Source organism: Opisthorchis viverrini (genome assembly GCF_000715545.1).
Source record: "Opisthorchis viverrini unplaced genomic scaffold opera_v5_95, whole genome shotgun sequence".
Classification (NCBI taxonomy): Eukaryota; Metazoa; Platyhelminthes; class Trematoda; order Opisthorchiida; family Opisthorchiidae; genus Opisthorchis; species Opisthorchis viverrini.
Window position 1 is genome coordinate 1,298,288 of NW_008751752.1, and position 15,283 is coordinate 1,313,570.

The 15,283-nt window shown below is 46.5% G+C and overlaps 2 protein-coding genes across 2 annotated transcripts in view; one reads left to right on the forward strand and one right to left on the reverse strand.

Moving 5' to 3' along the window:
- Positions 1–15,283, reverse strand: part of T265_05233 (hypothetical protein) — a gene marked incomplete at both ends in the record, with an annotated part of 79,848 nt that overhangs the window by 47,052 nt on the left and 17,513 nt on the right. The window contains one exon of the mRNA XM_009170188.1: positions 9,330–9,566. Within this exon, the coding sequence (XP_009168452.1) occupies positions 9,330–9,566 (237 nt within the window). The remainder of the gene's footprint in view (positions 1–9,329; positions 9,567–15,283) is intronic.
- On the forward strand, positions 10,169–13,143 carry T265_05232 (hypothetical protein; the record flags this gene model as incomplete). The annotated part of the gene is made up of 3 exons (XM_009170187.1): positions 10,169–10,276; positions 10,814–10,913; positions 12,923–13,143. 3 exons carry the CDS (start codon positions 10,169–10,171, stop codon positions 13,141–13,143), a joined length of 429 nt encoding a protein of 142 aa, XP_009168451.1.

Genomic DNA, 15,283 nt, shown 5'->3' on the forward strand with positions numbered 1-15,283 from the left:
ACGGTAGCGCTATACAGCTCTTTATGGAGACAAAGAAAAATTATTGCAACTGCATTTATAGGGTAGTCACAGAGTGTTCGAAGGCAGAATCGCGTGGGGGGAGGGGGGGCAAGAAATGTCGAGTCAAAGATGCCCGATCCGGACTGGCTTGCATTCTGACCAATCAGGACATGCCTTCGTTTGGTCCGTGCCCTGCACGTGACACATCCGTCCAAATGATGTGATGTTCGGTTATTAGGGACGGCTGGCCTGCTACAAATTCAGCTGCGGTGTGCAAGCAGATTGTGAATGTTTCATTACTGCTGATCCAGCTCATTGAGTTGTCCAGATCAAAACGCTTCAGAGGTGGCTAATGAAGTCTGTCTCCTAAACAGAGGTCACCTGCCAAAAGAATATTTTTTTGCCGTAAGACCCTCTCCGAGTGGCTTACCGCATTCCGTTGAAGAAACTAGACAGAATATTTCACAACATCCGGCGGATATGAAGGTCAAGAATAAAGTTGTCTAGTTTGAGCGAGATTCTCAAGAAACCATCACTGTGATGAATCCTTACACGTGAGCTACGCAGATGCAGTCTTGGAAACGTTTGAGCGACAAATCAATCAATTCAATTTATCAGCTAAAAAATAGCTGCTACAGTTTCAATCGCCGGAAAACGGGAAAGTGGACCGTACAACCAAGCCTTGGAGGCGAAGGCATGTTCAGTTTGTTCGGAAATTGGGTAGCTACGCATTGAAGGCGATAGCTTTAATGCACGAGCGCCACTGACTGCGCGATTGGGCCATTTCCGCCAATCGCAATAACCAGGGGTGATTTGAGTCCCTGGGTCCCTATGATATGACTTCGTGAATGGTGTAACAATGCTTGAATCAGCTCATCGAAGCTGAGTATGCCTCCATATGGACTACTACTACTGATTGGAAAATATGTCCTCTATCGATTTCCGTCCAATCGAGGTCAATAAACAGAGTCAAGTTTAGCAGCAATCACATCGTGTCAACCCCCCACAAAGTCAGAAACGGAACTTGAACACGCGGTTTAAAAAATCGCCGCGGATAATCAATACGCAATAGGGGTAGCAACACCCACGTAGTCCCTTGCAGTCCAAACAACACATGCACACACATATGTTCGAAGGACAAAACGTATCACAGAACTAGGCGAAGCCTCGAGAAAGGCTAGTTTCTGCTTCAACTGAGTATCGGGTACACTGCAAGGGCGAGCAAATTAGCAAGCAAGCCAGCCAGTCGTGGCATGGTGCACGTAGGCAGCATGTGCTGTCGGCTATTTTATGGTCGCAGCATGAAAAAAAAGACGGAAAAATGTTAAACCCCTTGGAACCAAATGCGTTGTGTTAGCAACCCCAACTCCTGAACCAAAACAGCAAAGTGCACACCAGGGTACAAAATGCGTTCCAGCTAGCTACGGACATAGTCAGGCAACCTGACTGCACACCCAACCCGTTGCCGTGTAAGAGCACGGCAACAGCTCTTCAGCATACAGTAACCTCGGGGTGAGTGGTTTAGGCGAACCGAAAAGGTAAAAACACTTATCAATAAACAAACAAATCGCAGGCCGCGCAACAGCAACGGCTCAGTGCTATATGGAGAAAACTGGTAGCAGTACAAAACGGTGCTGAAGGGATAGTCGACTGGTCTGTGTACACGGAGTTGTGACATCAAGTCGACCACTAGATAAACCCACTACGGTTGCTTTGCAAGCGGCTTTGGATTCCGAGAATAAGTGTACAGAGACACTCGCTGACTTTCGACTGAGTGAGTGAGTGAGTGAGTGAGTGAATGAGTGAGTGAGTGAGTGAGTGAGTGAATGAGTGAGTGAGTGAGTGAGTGAGTGAATGAGTGAGTGAGTGAGTGAGTGAGTGAATGAGTGAGTGAGTGAGTGAGTGAGTGAATGAGTGAGTGAGTGAGTGAGTGAGTGAATGAGTGAGTGAGTGAGTGAGTGAGTGAATGAGTGAGTGAGTGAGTGAGTGAGTGAATGAGTGAGTGAGTGAGTGAGTGAGTGAATGAGTGAGTGAGTGAGTGAGTGAGTGAATGAGTGAGTGAGTGAGTGAGTGAGTGAATGAGTGAGTGAGTGAGTGAGTGAGTGAATGAGTGAGTGAGTGAGTGAGTGAGTGAATGAGTGAGTGAGTGAGTGAGTGAGTGAATGAGTGAGTGAGTGAGTGAGTGAGTGAATGAGTGAGTGAGTGAGTGAGTGAGTGAATGAGTGAGTGAGTGAGTGAGTGAGTGAATGAGTGAGTGAGTGAGTGAGTGAGTGAATGAGTGAGTGAGTGAGTGAGTGAGTGAATGAGTGAGTGAGTGAGTGAGTGAGTGAATGAGTGAGTGAGTGAGTGAGTGAGTGAATGAGTGAGTGAGTGAGTGAGTGAGTGAATGAGTGAGTGAGTGAGTGAGTGAGTGAATGAGTGAGTGAGTGAGTGAGTGAGTGAATGAGTGAGTGAGTGAGTGAGTGAGTGAATGAGTGAGTGAGTGAGTGAGTGAGTGAATGAGTGAGTGAGTGAGTGAGTGAGTGAATGAGTGAGTGAGTGAGTGAGTGAGTGAATGAGTGAGTGAGTGAGTGAGTGAGTGAATGAGTGAGTGAGTGAGTGAGTGAGTGAATGAGTGAGTGAGTGAGTGAGTGTGATTAACGAGAAAGTATTTGCAAAGACAACCTGAAGAATACTGTTTGAACCTCTCGTCAACAAGGAGAAGATAGGCAACTATGCAGGACATGCAATGAGAAGTGAACCTAACGCTTCATAGAAAGGTTGTCTCTGCTTGCAAAAACCGTTTAAAGCGATGTTAGAAGATAGAAGGTCGTAAGCCAGTTACGTCCTGCAAACACACGCAGACAGTGTGTTTCAGTTCAACCAAGGTCTGTCAAAAAAACAGCAACAACAACAACGGCACGCAACAAAATTGATCAGTTCGAACCGTGATCGGGGGCGCTCCGCCTCCTCATATTTTTCGTAACCAAATACGACTCTGTACTACCTTGTTAGCGCTAGAACAATCAGTCATGTTGACTGTTCTTTTTCTTTCATTTTTACCCAACTAATCGTTACGCGTTATGTTGTTCGGTTACCTGTTACGGTGAGATCGAATTGATGTTGCCGCCAGCTTTGGGTCGAATAGATCAAACGGTTTGAAAACTAAACGACACTAAATTACGCGATCAGAGAGCGAAAAATAGTTGTCTCTCTCTGTGTATACCCGCACGAATCGATTTGTCATTACAAGGACGAATGACCCACAACGGGCCGACGTATTCGTGTCGCGAGCCCATGACGTACATTGAATCGTGTTGCCGCTCACCAGCAGTGGCGTTGTGGATGGCTGTTCACAGAACACATATGCGACTTCCGTTACAAAAGGCGACTCCCTGAGGTGATTGTCAGGGGCCAACGTAGTCGTGTCGCGAGCCCATGACGTACATTGAATCGTGTTGCCGCTCACCAGCAGTGGCGTTGTGGATGGCTGTTCACAGAACACATATGCGACTTCCGTTACAAAAGGCGACTCCCTGAGGTGATTGTCAGCGGTAGGCGAGACAGTAAACGTCAGTCTTATTACTCGTAACTTAGGCAGTAATTGGAACAAAATTGGGCGTGAAGATTCACGTTTGTCTGTCCAAATACAACTCTGAACGCACTTGTGATCGTTATGGCTGAAGAGAGAAAATCTCGTGGTCTATCGGTGAGACTTGGTCAGAGTGATCTCTTCCGGAAGAGACAGACCTAATCCCCAAATGCGCGCGGCAACCGAGTGGACATCAAGCCAAATATTCGGGTTTTTGCAAAATCTGTTACGTCTGTTTATATTTTATGGTATTCTTTCCATTTAATGAAAATAAATCGTTCAAATGCAATGACATCCGAGGGAAGCAGGAAGACTGTGATGCCGTTAAGTTGCCCACGGACCTTCCAGTGGGCAGTTTCGCACCCTAAGCTGCCTTAAGCCCAGTGAATGACAAATAAAAGGAGGTTGGCTTTATCACCACGATTTCAACCGGGCACTCACAGTCCTCGAAGAATCCGGCGTTTACTGGCGATTGCGCGCGGATCGTACGTTTTGCAAATATTTCGCTTCTCTCTGGTGGATTCCATTATTGCTTATGAAACGAATCTAAACCATCGACCTCTTAGTGATTATCCAAGCTTGAACTGTCAGACGAACCAAGCAGTTGTAACCAGTGTCCCAATGTTCCGTGCAAAATTACCGTGGAACTATTCCATGGCCCTGTCGCTCACCGTCAGTGAAGAAAGTGTGCGCAGCATCACAATGTGAAGCGCACTTCCATCAAAAATAACGACTCGATTCCCAGAGTACTTTTTGAGACGGAATGTCCGTGTGCAAACACTGCACTTCAAAAGCGCCTGAAGGTGGATTCGTATCGCTGATTTCTCGCTTACCGTGTGGGAGCTCTAAGCACCTTGGACGGCGAATCATCTTGATTCACGTGCACACCATCACCATTCCGGATTTTATTGCCAAGGCGACTGGTTGTCCGACCTTTGCAGGAGTTCTGCAGGGTAATCCAACATAACGGCTTCACCGTAAAAACGCCCAACACGACCATGTGACCAGATCGTAAACATTCCTGAATTCAGGCACAGCAGGCTATGGGTGATTTCGGTTAAACCCAGTCATAGTAAATGTTATTTCAGTGCGATCTGTCCAAAATAGCTGTCACACATTTGCAGGACTTCTCTACACGCCAACCTAGATTCTGTAGGAGACGAGACGTGAGTGGCAATTCGAACTGGATTACCCAAAAATGTGAATCTGATAAAAAGATGTGCCTACTGGAAATGGTTAAACTGGGAGTGTCAATCAAGCAATCGACCAGGAAAGACCTTCACGCTGTTTCACAAAAATGATGTAGACGGATCCGTTGTGTGTCAACCAGGACAGAGATTAAATCAGACAAATTCGGCGAAACATGCTTGGTACTTCAGCTTCGAGGAGACGATAAACTCTCTTTTCACCACTGCCACACTGGGCGAAATGATTGCACGCCAGACTGCTGACAATTGCCCAAGCTATGAGCTGCTGGTCATTCCTACGATGATTAGCTGGCCATAGCACCTCCCCCGGAAAATAACTTGAGTCCAAATCGAATCAGCTACACGGTCAATGAGTATCACACCCGTCAATGTTAGGCTACAATGATGGAAATCCGAACGTTGATAATACATTCAAGAGCACATCCCGTATCATCTTGTTCTGGCTTCGAGCCAAACAAAGACTTTAACCAGGTAATTGATGTTTGCTGCGGGTGGAATGACGGTTCAGGGACGCAAGCATAATGTCTGTCATTCGGATATACCAATGATTTTCAATTTGGACTGAAAATCGGGTTTGTCGTGCTTGCAAGACAGATGTGCACTGACTTTAGCTTACGTTTCATTCCGCTAGTGGTGCGAAACACAGGTGAGGTGACAATTACTGGGGAAACTGGAAACGCATTTATGCACGCCACCTGGCCAGAAAGATGAGTTGGTGAGTTTTGAGTTTATCATGCGGTGAAGCAAACAGCCGAGGTGCTGGAAACCAGGCAACCATGTTCGAGTGAGGCTATGGTAAAAGGCTGGCTCATCGGAATCAAGCAATCAATATTTGTCACAGTAACGCATAACCAAGAGTCTAACGACCTCGCTGGCTGAATGGACTATTGCCAATGCCAATCAGATCAAATCACTCGGCTGTGAAAACCTGCACAGTTGTGATCCAAAGCGGTCGAACAATAAGGTCTACTGATGAGAAACACACTGTTCGAACCGTAATCTTGACGCAGTTACCGGAAAAACAGGTTCAGTAGTTGGCCACCTGAGCTGTCCACACACACACGTAGGCAAGATCGAGTCAGCTGTCAATCGTATCTATCTGGGGGACAAATCAACAGCACACGACATGAACATCTGTCAATCAGACCATTCGGATTGCTTCCGCAGTGTCTAAGGTAATCATTCAGCAAAGGATGGACTGATGTATTCTGATAAACTACAAAACCAGAGAAGCACTAACGGGATGGGAATGACTGGCAGGTTTCCCACCCACACAAGTTGGTTCTTCCCCTAAAACATTTGTAGCAAGATTATTGAACCTAACTTGACCTCACGATAACTCCCCATTTATTTGCTTACTCCGCCCATGTACACTTTTGATCGCTACTCACCTTGCCGCAAAGACCGCTCCGTCCGACAATGGTACACAAGTACGTGTGTGTGTGTGTGAATGTGTGCAGCTGACCAACTTACCCATGCGTGTTCGTAACCCGTTTGCTGAGTCTGGACCGATCTATTCTCATAGGATTTCCGTGTAACGCGTCGCCAATCTGATTCACGAGACTGTCTTCGCTGGGGACGATCGCAACCCACACTAGCGAGCCAACAGTCTGCTCAAGGTTCTTTGATGTGCGGCGTTGACAATGCACTACGCCGGTTAGTGACAGACTTGTGCACGTGTTGACGCCACGAACGCGGACCACTGAGGTTTGCTGTGCAATTTTGATTACTTTTGAGTAAATAGTACCGTGGAGTTTCGAGTCCAATATTTCCCTTTGATATTCGGGATCGTCAAACCTACGCGTGACTCAAAGTTCTGTATCGGGAACCTAAACAAACTTCTTAGGGTCTTATCAACCCGAATCCGATGACAGTTAGATACTCCTGGACGCCATAATCACTCGGGTCGCTAATGGAACTGTGCAGATCTACATGGTGCGGTTAATAGCTTACAAACAGGTCTGGCGGGGCGAGATGGCCCAAGTGATTAGAGCGCGAATTTACTGACCGAAAGGTCCGTGGTTCGAACCCAACCTCTGCCTCTCGACTTTCCCTGTCTAGGCCTGGGCAACCTGGCAGTATCCCAGCCCTCGTGCAATCTTCGGGTGGCATGGTAGTTAGGCACCGAAGGGGTTCTACAGTTGGACGGTTTTTTTAACAGGTCTGGCACGAGCTCTCTTGCATAGGGCTAGAATGATCGACACGGAAGGCAAACCACCATTGAGAGTAAAGTTTCATTTTACCGAATCCCCAAGTTCTTGCACTCAGAGTGTACTCGGCCGCGGATATCGATGGTGGGACAAATCTGTTCTCTATTCCATTGAATAATCTACCTAAATCTACGAACGTACATTTGAAAACTCTTGATTCCAATTAAGACCATTCTTTAGACAAAACGAAAGACGTGGTAAATCTTCGTGAGATGAATAAACAAACACAACTCATTTTCGACCAGACGAGTGTTCAAGATGTGAGGACCTATCCAAACAAAGATGGTCCCCCTAGTCACGTGCAACGGCGATCACATAATTCACACGTACCGTCTGTTTCTCACGTGACTGTAGTGAACACAAACTACAAAGTATTGCGTACGACGCAAGTTGGGTTCAAGATCACGTGATGAATGCTTGTAACCTGAGTTTCTGAAATGAACGGTCGGTGACCTTGTGAATAAGTCGCCGTGGGAAACAAATACGCAGGTACAATGAGATGGTGGGGAGTGACCCCACTATGATTTTTTTTCAATACAGACTACAATGGTGTCGGGTGAACCAAACATCAGCTGGTCGGCCTACCCATTTGGCAACGTCAAACGAAGTCAGAAGTTTGGCACTGGAATAAACCGCCCAGTAGATCGAGAGTGGTGAGCTGCTGAAGTTGCATTCGCATTTTGCTGAACCGTGGAACTAATATACAAACGGAGAGTGCCATGGGATGAGGAACAAGTTACCAGTGCACAGTGAGCTGAGCCGAACATTTCCCAATTCACACAGTTGGGTTCGCGAACGACCGAAATGAGTAGACTAACACACACAGAGAGAAAAGTAGGTCAAGCTAACTATCCGTAGGTAGAACGTGAGCGATGGTCACACAAGACAGATCACTAACCGAGTCGTCCAGCGTTGTGGTGTTTGACCGGACATTCCATTATAAACCCAGGTCAATAGATAAACTAAACCGGTGGAAGCATGCATGGGACCTTAGCCTTCCACTAGCTGCGTTGTATCACACAAAGTTATCGAAATGGCGGGGATGTGTGAAAAAGAGTTCGATAAGCGCTTGACGACAGCGGCGTTGTTTGGTTTGGAAAGGTGGACACTGGACAAAAAATGTGGGATGCCGGTCCTGGCCGGAACAAAGTTCGAAAACCCGCGCCGAATGATAGGAAGGTAAACTGTTTGGTCATTTGGGTTGGAAACGATACAACGGCAAGTTTGTCGACATCATGTCTGAATCCGGAAGCGGAATGCGACAGTGTCGACAGTCGTTCAATAACGCTAATCGTTAGCCGATCCCAGGACATCTCCTAAGAGAAGCAGCTCAGATGAAGGCGCATTTTGGACACGGGCGGGGGAGCGTACAGATTTTTTGGATGGATAGGATCAGCTTGACTGATGACTGTTGACCTGTTCCCTGAGCTTGGAAGTAGACTGGCAAACGTTTCGTCATCACTCGACGTGAGGTCGTCGGTGAACGACTGAGTGTCCCCAAACGGTGACGAAAGGTATATCAGTCAAGTACTCAGCTCCACAACCCTACCAATGTCCGATCTCAAACGTGAAAACAAAAGGCCATTACAATAGACGCCCAGATGGAGACTCGAGTCCTATAAGGCATGTTTTATTTGGACTGCTAGTGGTCATGTGGTCTCCGAGCTATCTATTTTACGGGACTGAGGACGTTCAACAATTGCACCAACTGATTTATTTTCGAGCCACGTGGGGAACGCTCGTTGATCCACCTTGGTTTTGTTTTTTTACTAGAAACTGCGCATCGGTAATTCATTGATTCCCGTTGCCGGAGTTTTTCAGCACAGAGAGAGAGAGTGATACAGTGTTAGACCGATTGCCACCATAAATAAATATTTAAAAAAATAAATCGTTCAGCTGTAACACCCTTCCGGTGCCTAGCTACCATGCTACCCGAAGGAAGCACGAGGGCTTGGATACTGCCAGGTTGCTCAAGCCTAGACAGGGGAAGTCGAGAGGCAGAGGTCGGATTCGAACCACAGACCTTCCAGTCAGTAAATTCGGGCCATCTGCCACCAAAATACAATCGAATCTTGGCATATTCTACCAGAATAGTAAGATTTGATGCATGGTTCGAGAATGTCAAACTCCTAGACGTCGATGACCTCGGGGCCCTAAACAAGGGCATTCATCAAAACGACTAGGTTAGCTAGTTGAAGCTACCACACTTGGATGCGAGGAAAGAGACACAGGTCAACAAGTCAGTGTCTGAGTGTACTCATCACATACCAACAATGACAAACGTAGCTATAAGCGAGCACAACGCCGACAACATGCACACGATAAACCGACTTTACTCACCCTGGGCAACATCTTTGAGGTCAAGACAGGTTCTTGACCAATGGATTCGGCGGGTTTGAAATTCTTCGTGTCCAAATCCACATAGGTGATACCCTCACCACCATGTGGTAGACGGAAGAAGTCGAAAAACCGTGAATCTACTCCGATAAGATAGGGGAACGGTGATTGGATGACCTGCACGTGACCCATATAGATGAATGGAATGTAGACCACGGCCCATTGCAGCGGGAAGATCATCTGGGGCACAAGAAAACACAGAGGGGATGAGATTGATAAAAACTATTTGACAACGAGTTGGCAGAGAGATTGCGAAACAGAGTGGATCAGTTCTGGAAAAAATTATACCGACGACAGGCTTTAAAGCATACGGAACCAGAGAAATCGCGTTCACCCACAAAAAGAGAAGTCAAAAGGTTGCTTTTACGTGAACAGATTATCAGGGCAGGATGCAGGTGCTAAATGGAGGGCACTGATAGATGGTGCCCAATCCCAGGTCATCGAAATAGTGAAGCACGATCTTAGCCGCTCGGCTACATCGGCCAAAAGCAGACTAATCAATCCTCTATAGAAACGCCGGGAAGAAGTTAACAGGCATGAGCTTCTCGCCTAAACGTCTTTCTCCGGTGCCTGAATAACCTGACAGAAGATCAATCTTCTTTTCATTAGGCAATCAACAGAAACCCCATGGTAAAAGAGTATGTATAAAGACGTACTGTGACTAGTCTATTGGTTACTGAATAATATATGACCGCCTGTAGACGGCCCGTGATCAAGACCAGAAACTATCGCTAAGTAACACTGAAAATTACAATGAGTTACCTTTTCCCACTAAAACCGTGATGTCTCAATTGCTTGGTAAAAGGTGGAATGAAAAAAGACAAACTCCAGTTAGCACAGCACTACCTTCTTGGCGAGAATACAACGCCAAGAAAGGAGGATGGTTGCGAGTTAGTATGCACACAATGAAAACCAAACCAGGGTCATCTAAATTAAGCAGACCTCGTTTCGTTTCGTATCTCGCTTAAAATGAGTTCGGTTCACCGATATTACCGCAAAGTTTGGTACGACTGACGTTGTCAGTATCACACTGAGGTTGAAGTTCTTGGCCTTGAGAGAGGAAAAAATAGCATACACCACTGGAAGGAAAACGTTAGCATAACCATCGGTTCTCATCTACCCGGATCCGTGAGCAGTGCTTTCACGCATCCAATAAGAATGCAACAGCTGTAAAGTGGTTTTCGGCTTTACAGTACAGAATGGCTTTACTTGCAAGACGAAATTTCCGTCAGATACAGTCCCACTTCCACCCACATGTTATTCATTCCGAATTGTGAAACAGTAGAATTGACGATGCAATGTTTCGTTTTGACACTAGCCCAGCTTTAAACTAATCCCATCTGTATCAGCTCGTCTTTTTAGTTATTTCCTTTTAAAGCTGGACCGAAACATGAATTGTACGTTTCAGTGTGCTTTCGTGCTCACAGGCCAGGACCAACACGAAGGGTTTTGACGAGGAAAACCATCAACCGGATACGACTGACTGCGATCAATTCGGACCTTTTGGCAATAAACCAAAGGCGTCATGTGAGTGTCACTCTGTTGAAAACATCAGCACCATCATCGGCAACAATCTCATCAGGCCACAGACAACAATTACGGGCTCTTCTTAATTCATTTACATGTGGTCGGAACAAAAACTGCTGGATTTGAACATTTGCACACGAATATCTCGTTTATGATATTCGACAAATGAATGTGCTGCACGAAGAACGCCTCGTTTTTTTCGTTGGTACAATGTCCCAGACACCAGCTGTCGAGGGTTTAGATGTTGTCAGGATGCTCAAGTCTAGACATGGGCGGTTGAGGTGCAAAGGTCGGGTTCGAACCACGGACCTTCGAGTCATTAAATTCGCGCCTACCTACTTCGAACTCGGGCACCATTCGAAAACTTGATAAACACACGAAGTGTAGAGTTACTGTCAAAAAACGGTTACATATGGAACTACACCGCTGTACCCGAATGTGAAGGAAGTCATCCATTTGCTTATGATACGAAGGATAGGCCAGCACTATTTCAGTCCATTGTTCATAGTTGGCCTTTTACAGATATAAGGATTTTCTGCAGACTCTGGCCAGATAACCACCAAGCGACTATCAAGGGTGAATTTATATTCCTGACATCGACAATCTCGACTTTTCGGAACCTAGCATTCACTCAATTGAAACCGATTTATGGTCATATGACCTTACGCCACCACAATCTCCGGTCAGTGGAGCCGAGACTAGAACCCGTTTAGTACGGTGTAATGGCACCTTTATTGTGTTATGAGTTTTTGTTGTTGTGCGGACACTGCGATAATAATGCATAGTCCATAAAGCTCGTTTATGTCATGGCGGTATACAAAGGCATTGATTCCTTGGTGGTCCAAGCTCTCGTCACCGAGTTGAACGAAAACTGAGCTTGCGAATCTCGTGTCCCGCACAGTGTAGCAGGTTTAGAGTTGGCGGTGAGCACTGGTCAAACGATGCAATGATACAGATGCTGCATGCGAAGGTGTTGAAAGGCCGCAGTATCGGCATTGGGGTCACACCAGAGGAAAGGTAGCTCTAGGACTCACAGATGCGTAGGAAGAAGTAGGGCCTGTGGTCTGGGTGAGTGTGTTGTTGCACGATCTTCGGTACGTGACCACGAAGGCTTTCTGGTGTTCGGTATGCCTACAATATGCAATTCCAAGCCTGAACTGCACATTCGATATGCGAACACACTTAAATTTGTTGAGAAACGCTCCCCTGTTAGCGGATAGGGTAGAAAAACGTGTCTGGTGACGTTTTAGCACTCAGCTGTGTTCCAGAGATCCTGTTGGATGAAGATTCCGAGGTCATTTTCGCGACTGGAAGCATGAAATACCTGAGATCCAAGACTATACGTGCGGGGGTGGAGACAACGGAGAAAAAGCGTTAATCCTTTTGGATGGGAGATGGTTATCCACGGACCACTACAGGTTCGATTATAACATGGAATAATCCCGGATGTAGTATAGATCTCCACAAGCTGAAGCCGTCAGCGGAGAGTTGACAAGAGGAATTCAGGATTGCCGGTAGGTTGTTGATGAGGGTAGAAGACAGCGCCAGTACGCAGTCCTGTGGATAGTATTCCGACATTGTTCCGCTCAACCGCACAGTTATTGTTTGTAATTTTAAGTAACATCAGATCCATTGAAGTACACGGACTATAGCACCAAAGTCTAGCAGGATGTTTGTTGTATTGCACACGGTCAAAGGCCTTTGAAAAGTCGAGAGAGATGACGTCAAGCTCCGCCTCTCTGTGTCGAATTCTCTGATCCAGTTGTCCTTGGTCAGTGAGAGCTTTGTGGGACAGGATTGTTTTTACCGGAACCAGTGCAGATAGTAGATCCCAGTTCTCTGGGTCTACGATATTTTGGAGAATGCGGGCCGGGCCGTTTACCTCCCTCGTAAATGGGATAACAAGTCAGCTGTTCCGCCACTCTGGAAAGCTTGCTGGGTCTAATACCCTTTGGAAGAATTTGGACATTGAAGTTGCCAGGCTTTTCGCCAAGTGTAAGAGTTTTCAGTCTTATGCTGTCGTCCTTGGAGACAGCTCAGGGGTTACGGCGCTAAATCACTGACCAGAAAGCTTGCGGTTCGAAACGAACTTCGGAAGCTTAACCGCTCCTGTCTAGGTTTGCACAGCCTGGTGGTATCTCAGTCTTCGTGCTTCCTTCAGGTGGCATGGAAGCTAAGCATCGAAAGGTTGTTAGAGCAGAACGACCTGTCGTTCCTCGGGGCTGCGTAAGAGCGGGGTGCTGGTAGTCTGCGTTCGACCGTATAAGTAGGACCGCGCTGGGTTGCACTACGGGGGGCAAGGTGGCTCGGGTAGCTGAGATGACTGCAGCCAGTCGATTGCAATTACACCTACCACATTTTAAGTCAACGTTTTGGGCCCAACGAGGGCAGGGAAACCTAACCGTCGGCTGGTTGTATGCACGCACTGCCGGAATTCTGGCATGTGTTTCCTCTTTTTTCCTCTGATCAGTGTATTTCACTAGAGATGAAAATGAGTCAAGAAACTAGTAAATTTGATTTAATTCAGTTATGACGACCTTCAACCAAGATAACAAAAAATCAGTCGTACAGCTGTAGCACCCTTTCGGTGCCTAACTGCCATGCCACCCGAAGGTTGCACGAGGGCTGGAATACTGCTAGGTCGCCCCAGCCTAGACAGGAGAAGTCGAGAGGAAGAGGTCGGGTTCGAACCACGAACCTTCCGGCCAGTAAATTTGCGCTTTACCTACTGGGGCCATCTCGCCGACTACAAGTTGGTCACGGAACTTGCCGGTACTATACAGAATTGACCGCAGTCAGTCAGCCCAATAGCTGGTTATTCCAACAAACACTTTAGAATGAAAATTTAAACTTTTTCAATTGGGTTATATGACTGCAAAGATATCGATATCGAAAAGGAGGCTCGGGTAAAACAAAATACCATATAATCGTCCTAGTATTGATTTTAAACTTGCGAGCAGGTACCAGCTCGCCGTTTTATTCCTAAACTGCACGCCGACTTCCTGAGTGTGGAAGCTCCCCAATTAGTTTGTAATTGATCAGGTGACTGTTGATCTGCTTCAGTGTGCTGTTATTTGGTTTGAAAACGTTTCGTCGCCATTCGAGGAGACATCTTCAGTGTGCTGTTGGGTGGGCCAAACGACGATTAGTCAATTCCTAAATGTCACATCTACAGTGTATGCCATGGGGTTCACCGCACATGCAAATGATTGCATTGCGAGACAGCAATCGGTGAAATCTAGAGAGGGACACCCACAATGGTTCCTCCCTATCTAGGCCAGAAACGCCTAAATTTCTGACACACTTCTGCAGAGGAATGTGCGGGAAAAAAAGTGAAATCGAATACATCGATTTTAACAGCCAGTAGTGAATGGCGACAGACGGTCAACGGTTATGCGGAGGAACGAATGGAATATCCGCCAAGAGTAAAATGAAAGTTACAAGAAAGAACGATGACAACTAATTTGACACAACCCTAATATAGCGACAATATGGACGAACGATACTAATCACAAATCATGGGAGAGGAACCTTCCAAAGTCTACTGAATTCACTAACTTTTCAGGAGAAATATGAGCTCAACAGTTGGGGCACGGAAATACTGACCGGAAAGTTCGTGGTTCAAACCCAAACCCGGCATCTCGACTGCTCTGGTCTAGGCTTGGACAACCTGACACTACCCTAGCCCTTCCGTTGATACGGCAACTAGGGTACTGCAGCTGAACTATTATTACCATTATTATTCAGCGGAAATACGGTTTTACGATACAGACCTGTCGCAGGAACACAGTGCAAGTATATAGTTGTCTGGATACCATCCCATTTCGAAGTCCTTAGAAGGAAAAGGCCTCCTGGAAATCCACCAATCGATTTCCTACATAATCGCGCTTTACTGTGTCACGTGGCTTGATCGCGAATCCTCAACCCCCACACTGATTTATAGCTTTCCACCGAGTGTCCACTATTGAGAGACTTGGCTGTATCAAAGGAATATTCTTACTTCTGTATATTAGGACATGCCTCTTAAAACCGCATAGCTGACTTCTCAAAGCCCTTTGACAAATCACGATCGGTTTCGCCTTCTTGGGGCCCATCAGGTAGGCGCAGTCTCCAAGATACCGTTAACTTTATGTTCTACTTGAGCCCGAATTGGACTGTTATAGAGAACTACACCCATTTGCAAATCAATTTGGTTCTCACGAGAGACTCAACTGAATCTCTCGTCTTTATGATATTCTACAACTGAATGTGCTGCCAGTTGGCACGATATTCGAGATATCGCAGTATATTTTCATACAGGAAACTACTCACAAGGTTGCTGAAAATCCGTCGACAGCCCACGACCGGTTTCGCCCTTCCACTTCGGGCTC